This window comes from Anarhichas minor, unplaced genomic scaffold (assembly GCF_050575085.1).
Source record: "Anarhichas minor isolate MPS153535 unplaced genomic scaffold, ASM5057508v1 ptg000024l, whole genome shotgun sequence".
Classification (NCBI taxonomy): domain Eukaryota; kingdom Metazoa; phylum Chordata; class Actinopteri; order Perciformes; family Anarhichadidae; genus Anarhichas; species Anarhichas minor.
This window is the reverse complement of record NW_027466470.1, coordinates 13,839,006-13,859,041: the sequence shown is the minus strand read 5'-3', so window position 1 is coordinate 13,859,041 and position 20,036 is coordinate 13,839,006. Positions and strand designations below refer to the sequence as shown.

The window sequence follows — 20,036 nt, the reverse complement described above, 5'->3', positions numbered from 1 at the left end:
CAAAGTGTTGGACATAGTAGAGCGTTAAGTAAAGCTTTCTGAAGCAGGCCTTCTCATCTAACAGGAGTCGTACGTTTGAGTGCAGAATGGAGAGTAGTTAGTAGGACACGAGACCAGGAAAGACCAGTGTTTTTTTCTTCTTCTTCTATGGTATTTTCTCAGCACCTGGTGCGTGACGTAGTGCACGTGTAAATTTAATGCTGTCATGTTGATGCTGACGTGAGGAAATGCAGAAATACACGTAAAGGTTTTACATCCAGGTTTTATTTCCCCAATAAAAGAATGCTAGATATAAGGCCAAATGCAGATTAATTAATGAACAATTACATTATTACTAAACTATTTTGTACAAAATGTGCTGATGTATGCCAATATTACGGTTTCTCCCAGAAGTTTTGGAGCTGCTTTCATTGCTTGTAAATCTGTTTCATGAAAAATAAAGGCCCAGTCACAGGGGCGTGCAGGCAGGGATACATCAGAACATTTTAAGTGCAGGTTACATATTGTTGAAGCTGATTAAACGGGAAATCTCCGTTACACTTCCAACATTGAAATGTGAACACATTCTGAATTGAAGAGCCTTGCAGGTCGAGGCTGACGTGGACTGAAGAGCACTGCTTGTGCTGAGAGGTAGACTGGGACTTGTTGTTCTTTGATCAGCTTCACAACAAAATCACTAGTCTTCCACTCAGCACCACCAACACTTTCCCCAAAGCATCCTCTCCTTTTTGTTTGGAGCTCCACATCCACTGCTTCAATCTGTATTAAAAGAAAAAGAGTTGTAACACCACAGGACATATACTTAAGTTGGTGTCTTCCCTCCCCTGTTAAAACATGATATATCGATTCCGCACACCCAGAGTTACAGAGCATTTCAGGATATGCATGTGTCTCAGGTGTTGCAGAGCACCCAGCAGCTAGTAGTGTGTTGACAGGTGGTGAACTTCAAATGTCGGAGATGGAAACACTACATGCAATTCCCATCTCTGTGTTTTCCTCAACCCGTTTCTCTCTGAAGCCTGTTGACATTCCATCCCTCCTTTGTTGTTGTAATGCCAACCTTTCAGCTCCTCTCAAAAGAGGGAGACAGGAGGAGGAGGAGGGGAGGCACAGAGAGGATCACAGCACTTAGAATAAACGTTGTTCACCATATGCAACGAACAGAAGCCCCAAGCTGTGCACAATTTGCAATTACACCCCATTTAGAATGAGAAAATGGAAATGTGAACGCAGGTCGTCAACTCAGTGATATGTGCCGTCTTTCCAATAAGTCTCATTTGGACTGGAAGAGGAAGAGGCAGAGAAAAGAGACAGACGGATTGTCCTGCATCTCCAGTATGTTTCTGAGCTGGTAGCTATGCAACAAGACTGGGAGTCAGTGGAAGAGGGGGATGGGAAGATGGGGACAATTTAGTGAGAGGAAGGAAGGAAGCAAGGAAGGAGGGAAAGGGGGGTCTGTGAGTGTAAACTAGAGAAAAGAGGAGTGCTGAGCAGAGACAACTCTCTATTTAGACCAAGAGGAGATAATCAATAATATTCACCAGAGTCATTTTACTGTATAGTGTTGATTAAAGACAATTGAAAAAAATACTTTTTTTGCTTCACATTCAAGCATCTGCCTCTTAAAAATCGTCCATTTAGTTTCCAAGCAGCAGGGACATTTGAATGCTGACCATTAGATTGTGTTAATATTCACAGGACACGTTGACATGATTTAAAATGTGAGCTGTAAAAGCCACGAATAAACCTGTTACTCCGATCGCAGCTAAAGAGAAACAAGCCCTTCGACGTGGGAGCTGTCCAGTGTCTCGGTGCTGAATGACGCCCTACTTCCTTCCACGTCCATCTCCTCCTCAGCATCTCGGCCCGGAAAAAAAGAAAAAAAAGAAAAAACATGCCACCTGTTGCTGCACCGAAGTTTTCTCTCAGGAGGTTGGAAAGCCAACAGACCTCTGCTATGTGACACATTTAATGTGCAGCGGCCCTGCTCCTCATCTAAAAGTAAGGTCACATATCTTTTTTTTTTCCCTCTCTCGCTCTCAAATCACGGCAACATGACGACATGATAAACATTCCCTCCACCACCCAGGCGAGGCAGGAAGAGGAGGAAGGGATTGTCATTTAATTTCCAGTAGACGCCGTCGGGATTTAAACAGCTATTCGTGTTTTCCTTTTATGACTCGGAGGCTTTTTTTTTTTTTTGCTTCATCATATTTGTTTTTCAATCCTGAAGTGCAAAAAAAAAGAAAAGAGGAAAGGTTGTGGAGCGAGAGACAATTCAAACATATGAATATTTGGCAATTGAATAGCCTATAACATTGCATTCGCTTAATATAAGGAGCAGGACAAAGGCTGTAAGTGGTGGACTTACCGTGTGTCGATGAAAACAACAGGTGACGCCGACACAATGTTGTGCCGCGTGGGCTGGATGAGTAGACACGGCTGCGTCTCTTGGACTGTTGGGTGGTTTTTCTGTTGAAATCAGCCACGATCTGGGGCTGTTGCGCCCTCCCATCTGAGCTCCGTGTACTGGTTAACGTGATGTTACTGGGTAGGCTAGGGGAAGATGGATCAGCGTGTTTATATATACGTCTGCTGCCCGGAGAAGACAGCGAGGAGGCGGGACGAGGTGGAGTGACGACTGCAAGGGGAGGCCAATTGACGCTGATTTTTTCTCTCTCTCCTCCAGACCTGGTTAAGGGTGCGGCCCAAAACCAGCAGCCAAATTATATTATATGAAGGTCTAGGATGCATATGAATAAAACATGGTGGGGTTTATGCATGTCGATGGAGCATACCTTTCTATTTATGGACTGATGGTTAAATCAATGCCGTTTTCTAACTTTAAATTAGCGCGTAAATTTTAATCTGATCGAAGAAAAATCTCTCACACACACACACACAGACATAAATACAAATTAAATTGAAATGTGTCCCAAGAGTGCGAAATACTGAGCACCGTGGGGTGAGGAGCTCAGAAGTAATTGAATTAAACCTGAATTGTGCAGATCAAGATTATGTATCAAATTAATTGGTGCGGGAAACAACAAGAGTGACGTTACATACCTTAAGGGCAGTGGAAATTGTAATTGGTAAAATTAATTGCTTTGGAAAAAAACGGCTGGGCTGAATACAATTTACTTTATCATCGTGTGCAGATACATTCACACATTGAGTTGTACATGTTTAGTTTGAGCCCAATTTATCTTTATTTATCTTATCATAGCTGTTCGCTTTTAGCTCACATAAAACACAAACATCACACATAGTAACCACACTGGGACATAAGACAAGTGGGAAAAAACTTAAAAAGGCCATAGTCAACCATAAAACCTTCATGCAACCTTTAATAATAATAAATGGTTAAACAAGCATTCCCAAGAGGATCCATCCTCATCACAAACCAACTGTGATGTGTACCATTGTATGCATTACATTGACTTATGGACAGTATCAACACACTTATGCTGGTTCTGATCTAATGTGTCTAATTCATTTATATTATTGTTTTTGACCTCCTTATTTAGTTGTAGGCTTGTATGGTGAGTGATTTAAATGTGCAAATGTTGTACTTGTAAGAGTTTGAGTTCAGTATTATTGGTATTAGATTTTTTTCATCCAGTACAGGAAAACTGCTAAACAACGATGACCTATGTGCTGATGATCTGGTGCTGGTCTATGTAAGGATTGGATTATCTCCTCGTGAATTATAATTCACAAATATAATAATTGTCAGCAAGCCATGGGTTATTAAGAAGCTATGTCAGCATTTCGACACTTAGATGGCATCTGCCTTACGAAGGTATGAGGAACCAAAATGAAAGGCTGTCACCATGCAGCAATGACTTGAAAACCAATGCAAAAGAAATCTGTTAATAACTCCATGTGAGTCTAATGGTTACGTGTTGCCAAGTCTACATTTTAGAGCGCCATCTAACAAGTGTTTCCACTTTGATTAGAACATTTCAAAACATATTCTTACCAAACAACTTACCAAAGTCCTCTGGGGTGTTTTGAAATCATGTTTTCAGTATTCAGTAAAATGCAGAGAAAAGGAAGCAACTATTCATATTTGCAAAGCTGTACATTTTTATTTGCAAGGACCTAACCGCTGAGAGTTCTGGGAGAGGATGTGGACATGGTGGAGGAGGGCAAGGGTGTCTCCATCGACAACAGACTGAACTGGAAGACCAACATCAACGCTGTGGACAAGAAGGGGATGAGTCGACTCTTTTTCTTGAGGAAACTTCGATCCTTCAACGTGTGCAGCAAGATGTTGGAGATGTTCTACCAGTCTGTTGTGGTCAGTGCACTTTACTTCGCAGTAGTCTGCTGGGGGAGCAGCATTTGAGCCGGACGCACCAACAGACTTAACGAACTAGTTAAGAAGGCGGGCTCCATCATTGGCTGCAAGCAAGACTATCTGCAGGTGGTGGAGAGGAGGACACTGAAGAAACGATTATCCATATTGGATAACCTGGACCACCCTCTCCACCACCTACTGCAGGGACAGCGGAGCACTTTCTCCAACAGACTGATCCAGCTCTGCTGTTACAAGGACCGATACAGGAGAGCATTCCTGCCCACTGCTATAAGACTCTATAATAAATCACTTCTGGCCAGATCATCATCCTTCAAATGACTACAACACCGCTACACGGTTGTTGCTTGTTGTTGGTGATCCTTGCACTACTGTTCAGTTTTTTTTTTTTATTATTCTATTCCTTCAAATTCAATATCTGCTCTGTTATTCTATTGTACTGTATATATTGTGCATTTCCATACGTTAGATTTTATTTTACTCTGTAAATTGCTGCTGCTACGAACTAATTTCCCCCTGGGGATGAATAAAGTTTATATCTATCTATCTCTCTAAACTGGAACCCATTTATTTTATATAAGGAACCTCTGTATGTTTGTACGTCCTTAGCATAAAGTAAGAACCACTCATCTGATCTACTTTACACAACGTGGTGTAATGCTGAGGACCTGCCTTGTTGAATTTGGTTATATTTGGACAGAGGACACGTTCAATGTTAATACACTTTGAATAAACCGGGGAACAGGGGCGGACTTTCAGGGCTTGCTCGAGCATGTCGTCAGCGGCATGCAGATGCTCATTGAATGAAGTTTACTTTGGCTGCTGGATAACTTTACAACCGAACTTTACTTCTCTGGAGTCAAGGAGCACGAGTGGATAGCCTACACAGGAAACCTTTTATAGAGTCTATAGTTTTCACCATACTAATTTAGTAGAGTAATAACTTTGCCCCCGGCAGCATGAGCCGGGCTCGGCCGACTGCGCCACTGGCTAATCGCGTCTGCACTTCGCTTATACTAAGGTTACTGCTTACAACCATATACTGTATTCACACAATCCCGACCCACGACATCGTCACGGAAGCGTACAGCACCCACCCTCATGCTAACACTGTTAGCTCTGTCAGCACTGATCCTGCGGTTAGCACCGTTAGCTGGCTGACCGTCGCATGTTTTGAGTCGTGTGTGGAGGCAATCCGAGCCAAGGCTGACTGAATCATAGATATACTCTGAATTCAGTTCATAACTTAGTTAATTGTAAAACCAGTGTTTCTGACCACAATTAACCGTGACTTGGGTGTATTTTGGGGCGGATTTAGTGATTTTTGGGACCCAGGCAAACGTCCTCTTGCTTGACTTTTCACCCTTTCTCCGACTGGGAATGTTGCTATTTGCAGCCGTAGAAGAAGTTCTCTAAACTTTCTTTCCTTAGTAGAATTATTGATTATTATTAGTAAAACTATTAATACCACACAGTTCAAATTTTCACTTTCAGCTTTTGTTTATAATGTAAAACTGGGTAGTTTAATAAATAATACTAAATCATATTATTGATCAGCAATCATTGATATATTTTGTATTAGTAGTATGTCTTCCTCTGAAGTAAAAGTACACAGTATAGTATACAGTTGAGTTGCATATTTTGAAAGTGCTTTGCGGGGCTTTTGTATATTTATTTCGGGGTATGAGTTCGAATCGTAACATTATTCAATAGTTTTCATATCTAAACATCATAATCTACAGCTGTTGGGGGCCCTTTTAATTCTGGGCACGGTGAAGTGTGGGCCTGGTGTTTTTTTTCCCGTGGACCAGAATGTATTTCATTCGTGTATGACTTGAGTCACTCGCATGAATTCATGGGCACCGCACTAGTATTAATCAATTAATTGAGCAGTCATCACAGCAGGGCTCGTCATAGTTGGGCTGTGGGGGAACACCCTATCAACGCCCAGTTTATGAATGCAATGGGGCTGCTGGGGTGAGTGACTAGTGTCTATTTATCAATAAGGCGCATGAGTGACCCCCCCCCCCCCCCCCCCCCCCCCCCCCTCCTGTGTTCTGAAAAAATTACAAAAGAAGCCTGGGTGGCTGCAGCCATTAGTTGTCACAAAAGCCTTGTTCCTTTGATACCTCTGTAGGCAGTTTATCAATACAACTCAGGAGTCTGGTTTATGGAGCAACCTGGGGGAAGATCCTGCTCTCTGTGTTGTGAGGCTTTAGCTGTATAGGGAACATCACACTCCGTGCCTCTTGATAGAAACATCAGGAGGTAGGATTATGCATATTAGCAATCCCTGTCTGTCCTAACCCTCTGCTTTCAGGGCTTATTGTTAACATCTGCCCACCAAGAGCCACAGACGAGCTGGAAGACTGTGTTCAATGTCTTCCATTCAGATGAGTTATCTGATCACTATAATGGACTATGCATGTTATTTAGATGACATTATAATGGAGTCTGAAGGAGAGAAAAGCTCAGGCTCTCTGGCGTTGAGAGGAGCTGAGTCACAGAGGACTACAGCACCTGATCTTCATCACACTGAAAAAGACTTTACAAAAAAGACCTTTCATTTTTTCAGTTCATCTTATTAATAGCCAGCCAGTATTCAGTATTAGCCACTTTCTGATATCTATCTGTAAATTATAGCAAAACCACAAGATTGGAAGCATTTAAGGTCCATTTTTCTTCATGTATTTAGACCCCTCAGCTGTTATTTTTACACACAATGCCAATTCATTAACATGAGCCATCAGGTAAATGTGCCAGATTTAGCTATACAGGCTAATTTTCCTCTCTAGTCCCTGGAAGGTTGACGTCATTAAACACACAAAACCTCATAAAGAGGGAGTTTGGTTAGACCACACGGCACAAGCAGAGGTGTAGGAGTTTTGGGAGGCGGTGGGCATTCATTATTTTTTCGGGCTCTGGGTGAAATTAGTGTGGGCTGGACTGGTAATATGAAAATGTTCAGACTTGCAGTGAACAAGGTGAGGGAAGCCACAGGAGGTTTTGCAGCCATTAATAAAAACTCAAATTTTCCATGTGTAACTGAGGATACAATGAAATCAGAATCAATTTGTTTGGATGTTTCACTTTCTGCATAGCGTGTTATAAAGACAGTCAACGGGGCAGGATACTCCTCTACTGAGTGTTAAACCTGATTCTCACCTTCAGCGTGCTGTGGTTAAGGCTGATAGTATGGGTGTGGTAGCAGCAGTGTAGTGTCTGTTCATAGGATGGCTCCCTCTGGTGTTCACTTTGAAACTTTAGAAAAACAGATCAATTGGGTGGAGAAAAAAAACAATGAAGACAGATAATTCTGCACAATATGTACAACATGTGAATTATACACTACGGCTTTCACAATCACTAGAACCCATAACTTCACAGTAGAATGCTACCACTAACAGATAGATGTGAAGTTCTCTCCGTGCTCTTAAAAGGTAGGCCATAATTCAGATGAACTTCTTTTGGGATCTTCTGACATTGAATTAAAACGTGATATCATTTTTTATTGTCAGCAAATCCCATGAAAAAAATAAAACCAGCAATGCTGTTCTGTACTTTTCTGAGTTCTCTAGCCTGCGCGTGGCATTCAGCCTCAAGCCCATTGGTTCCTTCCCAAGATGTTAATCGTTCAAAATTGGGAACAAATATGTGGTTTCTTTTCTTTTTGAAAAAGGCAAATCATTTCATACAACAGCTGGGCACAGTAGTTTTAAAGGTGCCATTGAAAACATTCCACCAAGAGATGTTGCTCTCTCCCTCCCCTGGACCATTGCATTCACTTCACAACGTCACTATTGGCTCATTAGCCTTGTTAGAAGCGGCAACCCAACGTTAGATATCTTCCACAGAGATAAACAAAACATTTATTTTTTACATACAATGTTTTTTAAATGATTAATTCATTACCATAATGTTTTGTGTTTTTTCAGGAAAAGCTCATTTCTAAAAGCTCTGTGGATGTTCTTTTAATTTTTTATTATTCGTCTACGTAAAAATGTTCAATCAATATGAGCTTTAAACACGAATAAATAGTGCATTTGTTGAGGAGAGAAATACACATTTGGTTCTCTAGTGAATATTTATAGTACCAAAACAGAATTAGCAAAAGCTACAGTGGCCATGTTCATGGTAATGAAGGAACATGTCACGCAGTGCAGCACCGTGGATCATTCCTGTGTGTTTTGTAGTTATGAAGCTCTATAGTTTGGCTCGGCACCAAATACTTGTTTATCAGATCGATTCATTGATCTGGCCCGAGCGAGATAGAACGATACAACGATGAGATCGCCCTTTTCACTTCCCAGCAGCATTTCACTCAAGTTGTTGCACAATAAAACAGCGACGACATAAGGTACAAGATATGATCGTTTAATTGTTGATTATCTCTCAGTACAGAAATATTTATTTTTAACATTCTTTCTGTAATTCAAGTTTGCAGCATTGTCTTGATTTTGAAGTGGCATTCAAATAAATTTCCATAACGTCTGGCAGTGAAACTGCCCATCAACTTCCCCCAGATATCATTAGTAAACAAACATGCCATTTCTGTACAATAACCTTTCTTCACAACACAAATAAATAGCATTTGTTGAAATGTGGCACGCTAGTCGACTCAAACATTCCAACGAGGAAGAAAGATAATCAAAATTGGGGGGGAAATGCTGCAGATATGAAATTTCTTTTCTCGGATATATAACAAAAATAAAGTGAATTGCATGACTGCTCAACACAGACACGGTGTGAAATAGGAAAAGTGCCTCAAGCTTGAATACCTCAGACACAGAACAAAGCAGCAGCTCTGCACGAGCAGCACTTTCACTCTGATTTAATCCCAAATGTTTTTATTGTGTGCTTTAGTTACTGTTACAAACTACACTGACAGACAAAGTGTTTTCATTTTAAATTCCCATGCCTGATTTTCTACTCAAGAATATACTCTTATGTATAGTGTTACCAAATAAGTATTTTGTTCTAAGATGTCCCACTTTATTTAAAACACTTTTCTTGAGATTAGATTATAAAACTATGAACCAATAATGTTTAATTAACTTAATGTAAAAAATAAATAAAAAAGAGATCAGGCCGATTTGTCCAAAACTAGTTAAGCATTTACAGTTCTCGGCTCAGGATGATGTGATCGGTTATCAGTGTACGTGAAACATTATTGTCTCTCAGTAAAATACAAAAAGACAAGTCTGGATTTGTTCTGCAAACATACTCCACAGACCAAAAACTGTAGTTACACACATAAAAGAAAATCGACCAGCCTTCAGAACTGGTAGGGATACATTTTTAAAATGTTTTTAAAATACCAAAAAAAACAAAAAACTAAATAAAATAAATAAGACAAACAAAAGGACAAACTCAATATTTGGCAGGAAAGCACAATGTCAGTCTGTAAACAAAACATTATCACACATTATCTCCTCGTCATCAGAGATCCCCGGTCTGTTGGATGAGCCAGTGGCTCCATCATTAAGGAGGAAGTGGAATACTGTACATGCGTATCTCCTCTGCCCTCGACACTCAGGCTGTGCATCTCTCCAGCTCCCTCCCACCTCCAGCTACAACTTGGCTAAATAACTAAGAGCGATCGAGGGGGGCCCTCTGCAGACTACTGAGGTAAATACTCAAAAGAAGAGGCCCATTTACAGTTTGATACATGCAAAGTTAAATTCCCTTCCCGGCGTTATCCCCTCGTAGTGGAGTGGCGCGCTAACTACCGGATCCTGGTGAAGAGGTTCAGCACTGACACGGATTCCTAAAACAGGGAGGAAGAGAGAAGAAGGCGGAGGTGGTAAGACAAAGACCACTGTGAATAAAACCTTACAGACGGATAAAGGTATAGAACAGAGAACGGGATCTTCAACGTGAAATGAGAAATGGAAAAGGATAAAGACCTTAGTGGATCTCATCTTGCTAAAGACGTTCCAAAACCGAAGTGTTTCATCTCCCGCTCCCGTCACAATGGCCTCTCCGTCAGGGGACATGGCCTGCAAATACACTCTATTATTATACACTGAATATACAGTATTATAACAGTACAACGTCAAAGTAATCAGGGGTATTTATTGGGGTTCTTTTGTGGGACGCTTAATAATTTCACTTCATTTCCACACATTTTCGTTTGTGATTTAGGAGAACTTTCACCAATTCTCTCGTATTATGAATTTTCTGAGGTACAAATATAATTAACAAGTCGTCCAGACCTGTCGTTGTGGTCATGTGCAATTAATCTGCTGTATCCAATTTTAACTAATGGATTTTATATTTCATTACTTTGAAGAAACCCTACATAAATTATACTTCAACATTGGGATGACATTATCCTGTTTGACCCTGCTACAAACATTAGTGCTAGTATAATTCTAAATGTAATCATATAGCCTAACAAAATCACTAATAATTTAAGTTGGCGATTGTTGGCTGTATAACAATACAATATGAACATGAACATCTCTAACTGCAAAACGACACATTATTTGGCCTCCTCCCGTTGATCGATCACCTTGCTGGGGCGAGGTGTTTGTATATCGACCCTCTTCTTCTTTATTTCAGTGACAGTACAACCCTCAGGTGACCTGGCAGTAACAGCACCTGCTTTTTTCCCCATTCCTTGGCTTTAGCAGGTGCCTTAATTCTGCTGCTGACACCGTTAAAAATTATAAGCGTTCCTTTATGTAGCAGGGCTTCAATACAGGACATACGGGGCCGGATGTGTAGCCTTACATTGTATTTTTGTGTCGTTAATTATGCGAATTGACAATTCTAATGAACGCACGCTCATTTACGCACAGGTGGCATTCATCATGTTTATGCTGTCTAAAGCCGATCGACTCGTACGAGCCCAACGTACAAAAAAAAAGTAAAAGAAAGTTGAGATAAGAATACGAAAATGTCCTTGTATGTGGCCCATTGTTCTGCAGACAGACGCACAAATACACAGAGTATGTACTGACCAGGTAGAGTACTCTGTAGGAATGTCCAGTAAGTTTAGCCACTTGAGTGAGAGAGGGATACTTCCACACCAGGATCTGGTTCTGGGAATAACCATGTGTGCTGACCTGCAGAAAAGAGTGTTTTTCACATATTCACCAACACACTCAGGAGTCGCCTCAGTTACCATAGTGTGCAAATAGCAACTTTACAATGGAAATAGAACTCATAAGATTGGCTATGATTGGCTACCATAACTCACCAGTTCATTGGTGTGCTTGGACCAGGCCAGGTTGCAGACCTGAGAGCCGGTGTCTGTGCACTGTAAGGGCTGGCCAGTCAGAGTGTTCCAGAAGCGGATGCAGCGGTCGGCGGTGCCGCCTCCGGAGGCCAGCAGGCCGTGCTGGTGGGGAGACCAGGCGATGGCCTTCACTGCAGCCAAGTGCTCCGTGTACTGCTGCACCGGGAGGACGCTCGAGTGGTTCCACACAAGTAGCTACAGACAGCAGGTTGAGACGAGGGGAGAGAAATGCGGTTTTATGAGAAAAGTGGTCCTGATACTGACGCGTGGCTCACAGACAGGTGAGACTCTCCGACTGCATACCTTGTTGTCATTTCCACCCGAGGCTAGCAGCTGGTGGTCTGTGCTCCACTTGAGCCCGCAGACTTCCTGTCTGTGTCCTTGGAGACGGCGCTCTGACTGGAGAGGCGGGGCCCTGATGTCCCGCTGGAGGATCACCCGATCGCGGCTCCCAGACGACAGCTGGTCCGCGTTCCATGCCAACGCACCTGGCAGCAAAGAATGAAATCGAAGGGAAGAGGATTCACCGACCGCGAATGAGAGATGTTGCTAAACAACTGTGAAATGAATGAAGGTTGCAACATCTACTCCAACGTTCCGCCTCCGCCTTCGTCGCTCCAGCCACTTAACTCACCCACTCTGGCTGTGTGTCCCTCTAGTACGGAGAGCTTTTTTCCTGCTGCTGCATCCCAGATCTGTACAAAGCCTTTATGAGTCCCCACCGCCACCAGGTTACCCTAAAAATAGACGGCACACTTTGAATATCATACTCACCAAGAGTCGATAAGTGACTTCAAGACTAAAGACTGAAACAAAGAACGGGAGTTTTACACAGGACCTACACACCAAAACCCCAGTAACTTTGTCACCAACTCTGTGCTTGATTAGTCAAAATGTGAGTTTTTTTAATGTTGCCTGACAAAAATTTGAAAAGATGATAATAGATGACAAGACAAACTCACCCTCTCGGACCAGCCCACCGACGTTACAGAATCTCCTTCTACAGAAAGATCGCATAGACGTGTCACCTGAAAAGATGGTGAGGAAAACAAGACAGATCAACATGACGTCCAAGAGGCAGCTGAGTTACATCCTAAGACTCTTGTAGTTAATGTGTGATACACAACCAGTGAAGCCTGTGATTGAGAGATCCAGTGTGATGGGAAACATTATTTGAGAGACAAATGTACACTCTTAGTTCATTTGCCTCGCTGTCTCATTGCTTTGCTTAATGTCAGTGTTGACAGATCACACACACACACACACACCTGGCTGGTGCAGGCACTCCACAGGTAGACACAGGTACCCAGTCCAACGCTGAGTACATTCAGAGAGGACCAGTCCACTAAGTTGAGGTAGAAGTCGTCCTGAAGCTCTGGAGCATCCAAGACTTTAAAAGGTATTTTGGATATTTTGCGTGTAGGTTTTCTTGGCGACCGGAGCAGTTTCTGGCTGCAATGCACAACACAACATGAGGAATACGATGCCACTTTTCTAAAAATGGAAGAGATAGCAATTGAGTAATGACATGGAAAACATATTACCTGTTGCTACTGACAGGTGATAGAGAATATGGAGAGACTGTGTTTCCATCCTCTTCTGGCAGAGTCCTCTTCGCACTTACAGAATACTACAAAACACAAAAAACGGATGATTACGGATTCAGGATTTAAAAAAAACTCCCCATGAAACGAATGCATTAAAAGTTGCAGCCACGGTAACTATTTTTACACTAAAAAGGCTTCTCTTGGCTGGAGTAGATGGCTGCAGACGGCGGTCTTCTGACTGGGGGTCCTGGACTTTCTCGATGCCCGCTCCTAGCAGCTCGTTCTTCAGTAGAGCCGAGTAAGCCAGACCGTCCGCTGCAGGCAAAGGAAGAGACAGAGGGGAAATCAAACCGGGCCGTCGAAATGATTAAGTTCAAACACGGCTCCCTCCGCAAGTTTACAGCCCTCTCTCCCATTTTGAAGATCAGAGAGAATTTTTTCACAAAGCTTTGTTTCGTCCCTATCTCCAGCTTCCATGAGCCTGTCCAGGCTTAGTAACAAGCGGAGGTCAAATGATCAACTTTGACTGGAGCAGACAGACACGTGTAGAAATGAGCTGAAAAAGAGACAAGACTCACACCAGAGCATTTGTCTTTCAGGGGCAGACAGTCATAGGATAACTCAGGAGTGCATCGATATCATAATCTTTTTCCTATAATAACTTAAGTGTCACAGTGAAAGAAAATATTGTGAGAGGCATCTTTAGAGCCGATCGACAGAAAATCAATCTGCATCAATGTTGATAATCAATTAGACATTTAAGTCGTTTTTCAAACAAAAAATTCAAAGCTTGCAAATGTCTAATTTCTTATTCTTTTATAATAGTACATCAATGGTATTTTTTTTTATTTGCTGACATTTTATAGACCAAACAAGTAATGGATAATGAAATTTCAGCACTAGCCATCTTCAATACATCACAGTAGCGACGAAACTGAAGAGAAAAACATTGTATCACGATCCATTATTGAAAGTTGTCCCCTGACTAGTTTCTGGATATAAAGGTGGATTGATTACCTTTGTTGCTGTCGGTTGTGCCATCTTTGGTTTTTCTGTTTTGATTGTGCGACTTTTCAATTTCCTACATCAGAAAATGGAATAAATAAAAAACCATTGACAGCAATTACAGACGAGCAAAAGAAGAATGACAAGGGGTGAGGTGTTTTCCTTTGTAAGCTATAATAAACACGTTGATCCTGAGAACACTGTTCTTTTGGTAGGAAAGACAGTGAAGTCGTGGGTGTATTGCGACAGGCTCACATTGATGCGGTGGAAGTTGACACTCCAGTTGGCTCCGGCCCGGGAGGGAATAAAGCGATCACCGTGCTTGCTCGGGGAGGACAGGGGGGAGCTGGTGGGTGTCAGAGCCCGCACCGCTCCTACCGCTTTCTACACAAGTTGGGTGAGAGGAGAAAGCATTTTCTGACTGGAGGCCAAGCGCAAACAGGCCTTGGACAGGGATGTGAAAACTTGGTCAAAGCGGGAAGATCATTTAGGTGGCAGATGGTGCATTTGTCTGAGGTGTCAACAACAGGAGGCATCATTCACAAAACCCAGTCATTTTGCTGGTGAGGTCTTGTTTTCACTCAACACTAATGACATCGTCAAAAGAAAAAAGAGAGACTGGCCTGTTAAAACGTTTATTCTGCCAACAGATGGAGAGTAACACCATCTCCTTTGCTAGTTAATAATCCTCTTTGGGAGGCCCTACCATCGTGCAATAGTGGAGGAAACACAGCTCCTTTATGTACAAGTGTGTGTATAATGTACTTACTATGGGGCTCGCGTTCTCATTTTGAATGTTGATCTGCCTGAGCAGCCTGCACTCATAGTCCTGATCCATGATGCCTGAAAACAGGTCAAGACTGATCAGCACATTTGTAAAACCGTACAACAGTTTCCTGAACGCTCACGTCAGACACTGGGACAAGTGGACACTGGTACTCTCATAGCCATGACTTGCTGACTTCTGGTCAGTCCTGATACTGACAGCATATTCAGCTCATGAACGACTGTTGAGCAAAAGAAATGTCACCATGGAGGGTTTAATTCATTTTGATCTACTTATTATTTTTAACAATATCCAACCAAGAAAAGGAGTATGTTCATATTTAAGAAGCTGGAACCTGCATTTTCCAAGTGTTATTAGTTTTCTGTAGATCAACTTATTGATTAATAAACTTCAATACGAAACACTTCAGTGTAGTGATAGCCTGACCTATATCTTTTGACAAAATAAACGATCCACTTCACTTAACTGACTACTGAAGGCTGACTGAGGATCACACTCGTCAGAGGATGCTCCTCCGCTATCGACCCATTAGGTAAAGAAAATAACAGTACATTTAACTGGATGGCAATGAAAACTTGAAAAGGGGCCTTTAATGATCATTCCTAGATATAACGGTAGACAAACAACTGTTAAACTCTCGTGCCTTCATGTAAACCCTACTTAAACTAGCTAACTAGCAGCAAATCCGTTCGTAAACGACAATGACAGCAGTTACAGTAGTTACATGTGATCAGTCTTTTGCCAACAACATTAACTAACGTTAGTTCACGAAAGAAACTTGTAACGTTGACTGGAGGTTTTAGCTTGCTGGTTACATGAAACAACAAACTCGGGTGTGGTGGTCATTGTCGCTCTGTAATCGTGACGCTAAAGTTATTTAAAAACCTTATTATTCAGTCACCCAGCATACAAAGCTTTGCTAACGCTAGCTCAGCTGCTTGACCTAACGTAAAACACGCTAGCGGTCCAGCTAATACATTAGCAACGTTGTTTGTTCACAATCTACTCTTTCATTAACACCCACCGTGCCCGGATTAAACCGTCCCGTTGCGCACCGTTAAAGTGTTTTTCTGTGCGGTGTTAATTCCAGTGGAAATATCTTGTTTTGTGCGTTTGACTCTTTAAAACAGAGCATGCAAAAATACAATTGTTTTCTTTTGCCGATCGTTCAATTCGGGCCCGCTAAGCATCACGGGAAGGATGTGACGTCGGTGTTTTTTGAATCACACATTTTGCGTTGCTAAGGAAACGTGTCACTGTCGCGAAGACTCGCTCATCTTCAGCAGTTACGTCATCTCTTTCTGTTAAAAAATAATTGTATAGCTAAAACATGATCCATTAAAAATATTAATCTTGCGAGACAAAAAGCAATTAACATGAAGCTAACAGCACAGCTTAATGTTTTACACATCAAATGAGTTTTAGCTGCTGATTGTCAGTCACCTCATTGTGACATATAACATATATTTTAAACTTTATTACCGTATCTTATCACATCTTGATGACTGATTTGTCAAATGATCCACTGAACCGGCACAACTGTGTTTCATGATAAACTGGACACGGTCTCATAGTGTGGCTTCTATGCATTGAAGGTGACGGTCATTCTCAATCTGTGCAATGGTCTTAGACACACGTCGCAGCACCATTGCCAGGACATTGTTGGATTGACCATTATACACAAATTGACGAATTAATTCTAGTTAACAGATGACAAACCACATCGATTTGCAGTATCTTTCAAATGGCTTTATTAGTAAAAAAAGAGATGTAAGTGAAACACATATAATCTAACATGAAGTAAAAACAGACTAAACACATTTCATGTGCAAAAGCTTAAAAATAAAGACACATTCAACAACATATCCTGTTTGTGAACTCTGGACTGCTAGTGAACTGACAAAGAAGTTGGTGAGATATTAAAACCACGTCAAGAGCCGGGTCCAACAGCTTACCTAGAGGAATCTGATTCAAAGTGACACAGAAAACATACAGTAGATTCAAGTACAGTACTGAAATTCTAAAAAAGAAACCCAACAATATGTGCAAAAGTATAGTTTTTAAAACTAAATAGTCTAAATGGGCTAGATGATAAATATATATTGGGATAGCTAAAAAAAAATTTATTTTAAGCAAAACTGGAGTAAATTGTGTGGCTCAACTCAGCAGATCGAAGGGCCCATGCAGTTCAAATACTGCTTACGTATATTACGAACAGTCCTCAAAGAAAGTCACAGCCGCAGCTCTACAGCACAATTACATTAAGATCCTCTCAAATCACACTAACAGGACAGTATGTCCAGTAGAAAACATGTTTTAAACTGACAACCAAGTAACTGAGAAAAGGTCAGAAAATGATACAGAAAATGACATCCCCTAAACCGAAAATAAGAAAATGTCAAGTTCAACAGTCCTGTGTTACCTGTAATGATTGAGCTTTGCCGCAGATACTGAGCTATAACATGTGCATAACAATGTCTCTGTAAGTCTGGAGACACACTAAATACATTCAGAGCAGTGAAGATCTAAAAAGCATGTGTGCTTATGGTAATGCCATGGTTCTCAAAACCAGTGAGGAGAGATTGTTGGAATGGCAGGGTGAACTAAAATGAAAAGAGAAATGGCCATCTGGACACCGGTCGCTGGTCTACAGGGAGGAAGTGTCCCTCGGCAGGAGTTGCAGGCCGTTGTTGACCTGGAAGCGAGTTTCGTCCGATATACCGTACTGCTCCAAGGGGTCCTGTGAGGAAGGACAAGAAGTGGAAAGAATGTCATAAAACAAATACTTAGAGTGTTCAAAGCAAATTCCCTGTTATTGACGCAGAATCAAACTTTATATTTTAAATGTTTAGTTTGGGTTTTGATATCTTTAAGACTTCTGCCTCCCTCGCAGTACAATTTAGGTGAGTGACATTTAATTACTGGCTCTTTACATTAAATTGAACAACCTCAACAACCATACTTCTTCACAGACTTTACTATAAACTGTTTTTATTGAGAACCATTTCAAGGTCTCTGGGTCATCCTGAGTGCTCATGAGATTCTTTCTGAAAAGAAATATTGCTTTTAAGTGTTTCTAAAGTACTTAACGTAGGCTTTGAGCCCACATATCTCTATTGTTTTGGGGGGTTGTGGCATAAAATCTCAACAGCAAAACCTCATTAAATAAAACCTAAACTTCTGAATCTTCCTACACTATCTTCTGTTGATACTGTGCATTTCAGTAGCATGGCAGGAATACACTTTCACACATAACTCCTCTCTAGTGCGACACTGTTCGATAGAAGCGCCGTCTGTGTGCCGTTTAGTGCCTCAAGAAGCCGCTGTGACGGACCTTACCTTGCCGGTGAGTCGGTGGATTTCAGTTCGATAGAATATCAGGTTCTTCCTCATGAACTCGTAACTGCAAGAGATGAGATGACAAATTAATTAGACATTGGAGGGGGGGGGGGCATCCCCTGTTTGGGAGCATTTTTGTTTTCCGATTATACCCAAACATGTGATTGTGGTATCTGTTGTACTAGGATGGAAAGTGTCAGTCCTACCTGGCCTTGATAATGGAGTCCACCCACTCCCGACACTGCTCTTCTGAGTCACACTCGAATAGATACTTCCTCTCTGCTTCATCCAGAAATGCTGCAGAGAGAAACACACAAAGTGACTCAGAAATACTTATCAGAAAATGCACAAACTGTAATATAAAGTCATAAGTAATGGATACGTGTTCGGTGTCAAGCAAACATATCAACAATGCATTTTGAATAGCATCAGCACAAACGTGAATCTTTACACTGACTTAGAGGATTTGAAAGCAGTCAGCGAGAGAGAAAGTGAGGGTGAGTCATGTGAACGTAAGTAAACTCACCAATAGAGAAGCTCTGACTGTCCTCCCTCTCCACCCGACACTGCTCCAGCAGCAAAGCTCCAATTGGCTGACGAATACAAAGTTAATGCTGTTGTCTTTAGCAAGAAATGGTTTCACTTCCTCATGAGGAACAGGTAAGCCCATGAATACATAAAGGAAATGCTGATTGTTCAACTGACCTCCTCCTCATCAGTTCTGAAGTAAAAGAGGAAGTTAACGACGAGTTTCACCAGCCTCTTCTTTACAACTGTATAATAACCAAAGGGAAACCGAGATGAGATTCCACAACACAAGACTGTACACAGCTGGTGAATAACATGAACTTGAACCATCTTTGGTGGTGGCTGGTCCTACTAGCATTAGCTGTGTGCTGTCCACACTACATGAAACGGAAGTGGACGTGATGAGAGCCGAGTCGTGACAGTAGTAAACCGCGTTACCTTCTCCTTTCTTGGGTCCTCGCATCCCCAGCTCGGCTGCCCTCTCTGAGGGCTGGCGGCTCAGGGACACCAGCTCCTTCTCGTTGAAACGCATCGCGGTCACTGACGCAGTAAAAGCAGGTTAAAGTGGATACTTTGGCTGCGGCCGAGCCATTCCCACCGACAACATACTAATGGAGGTAACAACGGTGAATACCCGTCGGTTTAACGTCGCTGTCTCGCTATCTTGTGTTCGTGAAGTGTGACGGAGTGTGTTTAGTCATTTCTGTATCAAGCAAATACAGTAGAGACGGACTTCTCCTTCATGCCACACACCGGACACACACGCACACACCTTCCTCTCGGATTGGTAGTGACACTCCTCTGTAATAGTAACTTACGGTAGTCGGTGAGGGTCAAACTAGACGAACAGTGCGTTTACAAACCGTGAACGCTTACACGAGGCAGCCTGTTTTAGTGACAATAAAATGTCATGTTTACTTTACTGTTATGACAAACATGTAATTAACTACATGGATAAATAGATTCGTTACAATTATAATAAATTATAAAGGCAAATAATTTAAAACATATTTAAAACATAAAAATCATTGTATGATTTTATGTATCTAGGATGTATGTGTGTGTATGTATGTATGTATGTTTGTTTGTATGTATGTATGAGCAATTAAATGTAGATTTACTGTAGATTCTCAACTGTGAATTTAAACAACAGAAACAGATGAAACATTCAAACTTGAGATATATGTAAACGGAGGAATTGTATTAAGTAAAGCTACTAATGTACAATATTTATGTATGTGGTTTAATACAAGTTTCAGTTGAGCT

The 20,036-nt window shown here is 41.6% G+C and overlaps 2 protein-coding genes across 2 annotated transcripts; both read right to left on the bottom strand.

The window, feature by feature from the left end:
* Nucleotides 1-8,679: 8,679 nt before the first annotated feature.
* On the bottom strand, nucleotides 8,680-16,106 carry LOC142956558 (fizzy-related protein homolog). Its single transcript, XM_076098204.1, has 14 exons — nucleotides 15,928-16,106; nucleotides 14,886-14,959; nucleotides 14,372-14,500; nucleotides 14,129-14,192; nucleotides 13,296-13,426; nucleotides 13,109-13,194; nucleotides 12,833-13,016; nucleotides 12,527-12,592; nucleotides 12,199-12,301; nucleotides 11,868-12,052; nucleotides 11,526-11,759; nucleotides 11,287-11,391; nucleotides 10,228-10,320; nucleotides 8,680-10,088 (listed from the first exon to the last, which is right to left on the bottom strand). Exons 2-14 carry the CDS (start codon nucleotides 14,952-14,954, stop codon nucleotides 10,047-10,049), a joined length of 1,491 nt encoding a protein of 496 aa, XP_075954319.1. The 5' UTR covers nucleotides 14,955-14,959; nucleotides 15,928-16,106; the 3' UTR covers nucleotides 8,680-10,046.
* A 524-nt stretch (nucleotides 16,107-16,630) lies between these two features.
* plekhj1 (pleckstrin homology domain containing, family J member 1) lies at nucleotides 16,631-19,567 on the bottom strand. The gene is made up of 6 exons (XM_076098299.1): nucleotides 19,209-19,567; nucleotides 18,948-19,015; nucleotides 18,769-18,835; nucleotides 18,449-18,539; nucleotides 18,243-18,306; nucleotides 16,631-17,643 (listed from the first exon to the last, which is right to left on the bottom strand). Exons 1-6 carry the CDS (start codon nucleotides 19,300-19,302, stop codon nucleotides 17,551-17,553), a joined length of 477 nt encoding a protein of 158 aa, XP_075954414.1. The 5' UTR covers nucleotides 19,303-19,567; the 3' UTR covers nucleotides 16,631-17,550.
* Between the last annotated feature and the right edge of the window lie 469 nt (nucleotides 19,568-20,036).